Here is an 8,645-nt window from a genome sequence, read left to right as displayed (position 1 = left end):
CACATGTGAGGTCATTTCTCCCCTTCCATTTTGCCTTTGGCCCTTCTATTTCTTTTCCCTCTGGGCACACCTTCTGGCTGAGATTCTCGTATTTGAGGTCCAAGTTGTTGGAGGGGTAGAGAGTGTATATTTGGAGAAGAAAGATGGAGCTTCCTCATTCTTCTCTATTATCCACAGGTCTCAAGAACCAGAATTTTCTGAGGGTCTCAGCAAATGGAAAATTCAAAATCATTTTAGGGTGGTGTGCAAGACTCCTAAGTGTCCATCTTGGGTCTTGCCATGTCCCTTTGTTACTTTTCTGCAGGAAGCGTTAGCCGAGACAGCCTGAGGGCCTCCTGCCTCTCCTGTCATTGCCATCTCTCTTCTGTGGCCCTGTTGCAGTTGAGTGAGGGGTTGGAGGAACCGGGCTGCTTTTCCTTCTCTTTGGTTCTTCAAAGTTCTTTTTTTTTTTTAAGTAATCTCTACAACCCATCATGGGGCTTATCCTCACAACCCTGAGATCAAGAGTCTCATGCTCTTCCGACTGAGCCAGCTGGGTGCCCCTGGTTCTACAAAGTTCTATTTGTCTTTTGTCTGCCCCTGCCCCTTTGGGACTTAGCAGGGCCTCTGGGTCTCAGCTGAGGGGGCGAGCATCTCTCCCCATGTCTCGTGGTTGGGCCCAGTCAGTGTCATAGGACAGGGCCTATGGCCCTCCTTCCCCTCCATGTACAATGGGCCTCTTTGTCTTTGGGCTTCCCTCCTCCCCACCAGGTTCCACCTCATTGCCACTCTTTCCTCTCTCTTGGTTTGGGGAAAGGGTTCTTGTCATTTCTGTCCCTATTTCTCCCCTGGGCTTTCCAGTATTAAAAAAAAACCAAAAACCTGTTTTGGGGAGGGGGTGTAGAAGGAACAGGTTTGGGAGACAGAATATGGGACTCCTACTGGCAAGTCATGGAATCATACTCTGAAAGCCAGGGAGGAAAAAGAAGAAAAAAAAAAAAAAAAAAAAGCCCTCTGGGCTGTCTTTGTCCTCCTAGGTCAGACTACAGCCATCCTCTCTCCTCAGGCCACTCCTGGACTCAAGGTCCACAGAACTGGGGTGAAACCTCTTCCCTGGGACCCAGAGTGCCCAGGGTGGGGATGAAGGCTGTGCTCACAGGGGCTCAACCCAAGGAGGGAAGCCCTCAACCTCCTTCCTCAAGAGCAGCCACAGTTGTGTTGGGGGTGGCAGGGGGTGGGGTGGAGAACAGGTGGCTGTGACTTGTTTGCAGCAGTGAGAGGAGAGGGCGAGAACGGGTAGAGTCAGGAAGGCTCTGGAGGGGTGGCCTCGCCCATCTTCCGATGGAGGAGCAGGGTCATATGAGGGCAGGGCTGCAGCTGCCCTTGTGGTGAAGAGGGAAATACAGAAAAGCCAGAACTAGCACCTTCTTCATGGGGGTCCGTTTTCTTTTTTAAGCGAGGCGCCATTCACACAACATACAGTGTATACGTGTAGGTACAATTGTAACACACAGCGGTGCCGTTTCAAAGTAGACAATTCAGTGGTAGGTAGTGCATTCACAATGTTGATTGTGAATAAACTTTCTTTCGTTCCAAAACTTTCTTGCGGAGTCGGTTTTTGGGTACCGGTGGCATGCATTCACCGAGGTGGCAGAGACCCCGCCTGGCTGGCGGTCCGCGTCGTCTCTAGCACAGCGCCATCGCCGTGGCACTGGGACGGTTGCTTGTTGCGGGCGATGCCTGTCTCCAGAGCCCACTTCACTGGGCCCCCCGACGTGTGGGGGTGCCGAGCGCAGAACGAGCCCCGGGCTGCTCAGGCACAGGCGCCCGGTTCCGGGGGCTGGGGAGCCAGGCGAAGCTGGGCCGGACGCCTGCAGCTTTCGCTTTTCGTTGGCCCGGGTGCGGGCTCGGGGCAGGCGCGCCCCCCGCCCCCGCGGCCGCGGCCCCGCCCCTCCGCTTCCTCCCGGGTGTGTGGCACCGCGGCAGCTCGGCGACAGAGGAGCGGGAGCCGGCCCAGCGGCGGCAGCAGCGATGGTGAGGGCCCCGGGCGGGGCGGAGCCGACCGCGCAGGGAGGCAATGGGCGACGTGTGGGTGGGAGGCCGGAGTCTGAAGTCCGAGGTGGGAGGCGACCTCCGGGATCCGCGCCGGTCCCCCGGTGAGGTGGCCACCGCCAGGAGCAGGATGGGGGCCAGAGCCTCCACTCGGGGCGCGCGGGCTGGGGAGAGAAAGTTTGGCCGCCTTGGCGCAGTGAGTGCGACTCGGGCTCCCCCCTTCCCTGAGCCTCGCGGTTACGGAGTCAGACTCCAGGCTGAGATCCTGGTCGTGGCCACTTACCGGCTGGCTCTGTGAGCCCGGGCAAGTCACTTAACCTTCCTGAGCCTCCTTTTCCGCATCTGTGAAGTGGGGTCAGCAATACCCGCCTTGCCGGTCCTTGTGAGGTTAAGGGAGATCCAATGGCAGAGCCCTGCCTGGCACTCAGAACCTTCTCCTGAGAAGTGGTAGGTAATGTGATGACCTCTTCAGCCTTTCCTGGAGCTGTGAAGAGCCAAGTGTGGCCTGGGAGTTGGAAACCTGAGCAGATGGGCTGCCAGAGGCTCTGCCAGCCCCATGGCAGGGTGTTGGAGGGCACACTCCTTCCCCTGGGGAAAGATCAAGGGAGATGTTTACCATGAAAGTTCCACTGAAGTTACCAGAGTGTGGCACAGGCCTGACTCCTAACCTCTGCCTAGGGACACATTCTGGAGGTGAGTCATCCCCCACTCCTGCTGCAGACTCTGGCCTGTGTCCCCACTTGCCAGCTATGAGGCAAAGGTGTCAGGAACAGGTGGTGCCAGTTGCTTCCTCTGTCCCCTGGACTCCTGGGAAGATGGGCTGAGCAGGAAGCAGGCTTGGTGCTTTAAGATTCTGCCCTGGAGAAGCTGGCAGAGGTGTGATGGATGTGGCCTGGCTGGGGGTTATGATGCCTGGATGGCCTCATCTCTAGGGAACTGGAGGCAGGAAGAGGAAGTGGGGCAGGAAGGTTGCACTGAGCTCTAAGGCCATGCCAGGAAACTGAGGGAGGCTCCAAGAATGGGACAGAACTCAGAGCCCACTTCCTAGCATGCAGGGCAAGGGATCAGCCAGGGCTAGGGGTGGGCTTCCAGTTGGCCTCTAGCACTTGGGGAGAAGAGGAAACTCCTGAAATGAAGGCTGAGGCCAGGATAATTTACTGAGGGGTACTGGAAAACTCTGGCACTCTCATAGGGTCATCTGAGGCAAATAGTGAATCAGAGCCCAGGGAAGGTACATTGACCTTTCTCCCCTACCCGTCTCCTAGCCCCATCCCTCTCTTTCTTTCAGTCTTGCCCCTTTCTCTGCCCCCAGCGCTTTCCCTTCCTTCTTCCACCCCCTTCCCTCCTTGGTCTTTCTTCCTTGTCCTCTCCTCTGATTCATTCAATCAACAAGTATTTCTTGGGCATTTCTTCTGTGCCAGTCATGGTGGCAGGTATAGGTGATAGAGCAGGAACAAAGAGTGATGGGAAAGATGACAACTGAATGGGTAAGAGCTTGAATTCATTCATCTTCTGGATGGTCCTCTCGTATGCACTGTCCAGTGAACGTGGGTTTTGAACCATGGGCTTCCCTCGTGTGTGCGCAAGTGGAACTGGCAGCATCAGAAGGTCTGGGGAGTCTTTACCTAGCCAGCTAAAGTATTTGACCTCCCTGTACTTGCATTCACTTTAGCACAGTGGTTAAGAATGTGATTCTTGGAGTTTACAGTGTATTGGTTCGACTCCCAGATCGTCTACTTACTGCCTCTGTGACCTTGGACAGATGGTTTAACCCCTCTGAGCCTCAGTTTCTTATAAAACTGGGATAACAGCATGCCTTCGGTGGGTTGTGAGGATTAAATAAGCTAAGGAGGACAAACAGCAGGCAGTGCTTAGCTCTGTGTCCATTGAATGGTGGCCGTTATTACTGTCAGGATGTACAGCCTTCTCAGCAGCCTGTAGTGCTTGATGGAAATACTCGATGCAGGTTATCAAAGGCCCCTGTAAAGTTAGAGACAATTAAGCACACAGGTTTGCAGTAAGGAAGAACTTGCTTGGCTGTGTATTTTGTAAAAATATCTAAGAGGTTTTAATGATCACATATATTGTGTAGTTCTTGAGATCTGACTGCTAAGAAAAAAAACATCAGTGAGGGAAGATTGGGCTTCATTAATAATAATAGCTCTTGTTTATTGAGCACTTAGTATGCGACAGGTATTGTGACAAGCACTTTGTTCGTGACATGTCACGGGCCCTAGCTAACATTATGGTAGATATTATTCCTGTCACCACTTTACGGATGACGCAGTAGAGGATCAGAAAGGTCATGTAGTGGACAAGTGGCAGAGGCAAGATTTGAAGGAACCCAGGGCTGCAATGCTGAGCCCTCATTCTTAACTCTCAGCTCAGGTAAGTGCTGACCTAGGAAGGAGCTGATACGCCCCTTTGCTGCCCCAGTCCTCTGACTAGAACAACGGTGACAGCTGGAATAGGGATTCTTGGGCACTAGCCAAGAAAGAAAGGAGACGGGAGAGTTACGACAGGGAGGTTTGGGAAAGCTTTGTTTTCAGAGGCACCTAGGGTATTTGGCCTGGAGAAACCGGAGATGTTTGAGGGTTGAAGGCAGGATATTCTGTACAGAGGGCTAACGGTCTATCAAGAACATTTCCTGTGTAACTGCCACCCCCTGTCTACCAACCATGCTGATGCTCCCCCTCCACTGCACAACCTCAGCCCTGCAGACCCCAAGCAGGGCTGGCAAGTGCTCCTCCCACCCATCCTTCCTCTCTATGCTCTTTGCTCCCCATTACCTGGCAACCCCACACCCCTGCTGGTGGCATTTGTCCACCTCTTCTGGCTGTTCTCTCTGCCTGGGAGTTTTCTCACTGCCGTCTACCACCAATAGAGAAATTATTCTGAAGCCCCTCTCCAGTGTCCCCCACTTGGCTCAGAAGTCTACACCAGGTCGTGTTCTGTTCCTCCAAGCGACTGTCCCCTTCTTGACTTTTACCGCGTGTGTTCTCCGGCCCCACCCTGCCCCCCTCCGCCCTTACCCTCTGCCTGGTGTGTCTTTGCCTGAATGCCCCAACTCCACCCCATCCTGCAAGGGCTCATCCGCCCGGTCTGTCTCAGTTCACAGGAATCCACTCTCTGAGGGAGGCTCCAACACTGGGTATGTGTGTCTCACAGCACAGCCCTTCACTCTTCTCTCATGATGTCCTATATGTCTCTTTCCCTCAGTCTATAGTGGGCTTCTTAAGAACAGGCACAATTCATTCAGAAATTTTTTTCCGCGTGTCCACTGTGTGCCAGGCACTATGTTGAGTTCACTGTGGCAGGTGTAGTGTGGCCCTGCCCTCTGGTCCCTTACCTCCTTCCACATTCTGTGGTTATTTCTCACTGTGCCAGTAGGGACCTATGCATACAGTGTCCTTTTTCTGCTAGTTGAGAGAGGACCCAGGAGGGCCAGGGACTTGAGCCCGGGGCCTCTGTGTTCCCTGGAGCGAATGTGTTCTTTTAGGCCTGGTCCCACCTTGGGGCCTCCGGACAGGCCTGGCTTCGCAGTGGGGGGAGGAGGCTGCAGATTGCAGCAGGAAGCACAGCCAACTCTCTTGGGGAATGTGACCCAATGTCACCCCACGTTGGAGAATAAGAGAATAATAGCTGGAGTTTTCAGAGTAGAAACACAGTCATATTCAGCATCCCACCAACCTCTAGCAGTGATTTGTCATTTCGGATCTTTGTCCATTCTCAAGTTTTTGCCTTGGGCTGTTATGAATGGGGGGATGCCTTGGGCCGTGTGAATGCGAACTGTGTGAGCTCGTTGACTAAAGTGGTAGTAATAAGAGTGGTGATGATTACTGGGGAAAAGTTAGCGATGGGGGCAGCTTCCCTGCTCTCTGCATTATTGCTTTGTTCCCCAGTTTCTGCCCCCCCCCCCAGCCTGTGAGTGTACCCCTCTGTCATAGTTTGCCTGCCCCCTCTCCAAGCAGGTTGCTTTTCTAAGCTCATGGGTAAATATTGACCTACTTGGGTTTCAGATGCCTGCCCCACGAAACTCCTGCTGGGCTAGATAAACACACTGGGAAAACATCTCTTGAGACTAAGAGCTGCTCTTGGATAGGCTACAATGCGATGACCCGCTCAATGAGTCCTTGCAATGGTCAGCACTGTGCTGGCCCCCCCCAGGGCACCAGGATGGGGGACAGACAGAGGCAGCCCTTCCCCCTGGGGCCTGTGGTCTAGCTGGGGAGATAGGACTCATGTACTGGGAATGCTTGGAGGTTGTGTGCAAGACAGCTGCAAGGATCCTGAATGCGGATTCTTGCCTGAGTAGGAGTGGCTCTCCGTGAACACTGGATCCCTCCCCTTTCTCTGGTTTTAAGTGGAATTCAGTCAAGTGCCAAAATGTCTGCTGCAGACAATGGGCAATATGGTCTGGCAGGAAAGGGAGCTTGGCTAGTGCTCTGTGGGGAGGAGATGAGAACAGGGACGGGCTGTGGGGGAACTAGGCTGGGAGAAGGGAGTTGCTGTGGTTTGTTAATCTGCTGGTATTCATCTCCCTGACATGTCCCTGGACCTGCTCCTGGACTTCCAGTTTTTACTGGGCCCTAGATCTCACACAGTTGCGTGTGTCCAAAGCCCAGTCCCTTTCTTGCTTGTGATGCATGCTCTCTTCCTCTCTCCTGTTCTCTCAGCCCCCCGCCACCTCCCCACTTGAACCCTGCATCTGCCTTCCTCTGAAATTACCTGGGTTCTTCTGTCTGGTGTGGTTGCTGCCCAAGCTGAGAAGTCTAAGAGTAGGTCTCATCTCTGTGAGTTGGACCCTAGTGAAGACAGTGGGTGGCTGGAAGGCTGAGGCCAAAGGCCAGGGAGGCTGAGGTTCCCAGGCAGACAGGGAATCAGTTTTGAGCACTGATACGGAATCAGTTTTGAGCACTGATACGGGAGCAGGGTCATCCCAGGAGGCAGAAGTGGCCTGACCAGTCAGAGGGAGGGTTGATCTTCCCAGTTTGTTTCTCTGTGTGTGTCTGTGGGGTTAGGCAGAACCTATGATGTGTGGTGGTCTGAAGTGACCTTCCTAGCCCCGTGGGGGTAGATCTCCTCCCTGTCTGGCTTCTAGCTATGTAGCTTGGTGCCCTCTTCTTTGGTGCTTCCTTAGGCCAGTGGGAAGCCACAGGGCAGGTACACATTGGGGAGAGGCCATCCTAGAGCGGGTGAGCAAAGTATCTGCTTTGTGGGAGGGTGAGATTCTGGGAGGTTTCCATCCTGAGGCATCTCAGAGGATGCTGAGATGCTGAAAGCCAAGGCTGACCTAGGACCTGCCTTGATGGGCAAGGAGAAGCTGTGAGAGCAGAGGCAAGCCACACACACTCAGGAGACTGGTCCTTCCCTCTGTACATATCATACCCTTGCATGTAAGATGCTGTTACCCTATCCATACATCATCCCCACCCCACACACAGTGGGGGCAAGGAGGCCGCTAGGTCTCAGGATCAGGTGGGGGCCTCCTGCAGTTCTGACCTTGGGCTTGGCGCCCAGGCAGGGAAAGAGTTGGAACGGTGCCAGCGGCAGGCGGATGAGGTGACGGAAATCATGCTCAACAACTTCGACAAGGTCCTGGAGCGCGATGGAAAACTGGCAGAGCTGGAGCAGCGTTCTGACCAACTCCTGGACATGGTGTGAGGCCTGGGGAAGCAGGGATGGGGGAGGGAGAGGCCAGAAGGGGTCCTCAGAGAGAAAGTTCTCAGGCCGTGCGCAGGGTCTCCTTGGTGGGGTCTGAGGCTTGCCTGTGGGGCCGTGTGAGGCCTGTGAGTTTGTTGAGGCACCTTTAGCCTAGATATGCTCCAGGTAGGCCTCATGAAGTAAGAAGTCCTTCGTATGGAGCTGTGGAGCTTTGTAAAGGGCTGGTATTGTTAACTGGGGGTGAGTCTGTAGGGCTGTGAGTCAAGGGCTACACCAGTGTCTGAGACCAAGAGTCAGGCTGGGAGGGTTCCAGGGCAGGCTATGTGGAGAAGGGGAGCAGACAGGCTGGGAAGATGCAGAAGGAGACTAGGCCCTTCTGGGGAGGTGAGGTTGGGAGACCCTGGCCCTGGATCTCTAGGGGAACCACTAACTCCCACCCTGTGTCTGGCGATGTCCACAGAGCTCAGCCTTCAGCAAGACAACCAAGACCCTGGCCCAGAAGAAGAGCTGGGAGAACATCCGATGCCGGATCTACTTGGGGCTGGTGGTGGGTGGCGGCCTGCTCGTCATCCTGATTGTGCTCCTGGCCATCTTTCTCCCACAGAGCAGTGAGGGCAGCAGTGCCCCACAGGCCCAGGACGCAGGCGCTGCCTCAGGGCCTGGGGACTGACCCAGCTGGGCCTGAGGAGAGGCCGATGGCCATACTGGCTGGTTGTGGTCTCCAGAGAACCCTGGTGTTTGCTCCCACCTGAGCCACCCAACTGAGTGCTGAAGAGCATCCCTGATGTGTGCACCTTTGCATTTCCTATCACGCCACAGACTGGCCCTTGAGGGCAGCCTGCTGCACTGGTCATGCCAGGCCAGCCCCACCTGGAGCTCAGTAAAAGCTGCTGTTTGGTTAAAAGCTGCTGTTTGGCTAAAAGCTGGAGTGTCTGTGTGTGTGTATGTCT

General features: G+C 54.6%; 1 protein-coding gene across 3 annotated transcripts; it reads left to right on the top strand.

The window, feature by feature from the left end:
- The first annotated feature begins 1,906 nt into the window (after nt 1-1,906).
- On the top strand, nt 1,907-8,617 carry VAMP5 (vesicle associated membrane protein 5). 3 transcript variants are annotated; one of them, XM_058683485.1, is made up of 3 exons: nt 1,907-2,013; nt 7,552-7,689; nt 8,156-8,617. In XM_058683485.1, the coding sequence occupies exons 1-3, from the start codon at nt 2,011-2,013 to the stop codon at nt 8,363-8,365; spliced, it is 351 nt and encodes a 116-aa protein (XP_058539468.1). In that variant the 5' UTR covers nt 1,907-2,010; the 3' UTR covers nt 8,366-8,617. The 3 variants fall into 3 exon arrangements, with proteins under 3 accessions (XP_058539468.1, XP_058539469.1, XP_058539467.1); XM_058683486.1 differs by lacking the exon at nt 1,907-2,013 and adding an exon at nt 2,601-2,724; XM_058683484.1 differs by lacking the exon at nt 1,907-2,013 and adding an exon at nt 4,816-6,809.
- The last annotated feature ends 28 nt before the right edge of the window (nt 8,618-8,645 follow it).

This window comes from Neofelis nebulosa, chromosome 9, assembly GCF_028018385.1.
Source record: "Neofelis nebulosa isolate mNeoNeb1 chromosome 9, mNeoNeb1.pri, whole genome shotgun sequence".
Taxonomy (NCBI): domain Eukaryota; kingdom Metazoa; phylum Chordata; class Mammalia; order Carnivora; family Felidae; genus Neofelis; species Neofelis nebulosa.
The sequence above is the reverse complement of the archived record's forward strand: the minus strand, read 5'-3'. Positions and strand labels throughout refer to the sequence as shown.

Excerpts from the sequence above, each read along its gene's own strand:
- VAMP5 (XM_058683484.1), top strand. The coding sequence starts at position 6,678 with ATGCTCTCTTCCTCTCTCCTGTTCTCTCAGCCCCCCGCCACCTCCCCA. Across the intron at positions 6,810-7,551 it reads CCAAGCTGAGAAGTCTAAGA|GCAGGGAAAGAGTTGGAACG; the intron begins GTAGGTCTCATC and ends CTTGGCGCCCAG. Across the intron at positions 7,690-8,155 it reads CTGACCAACTCCTGGACATG|AGCTCAGCCTTCAGCAAGAC; the intron begins GTGTGAGGCCTG and ends CGATGTCCACAG.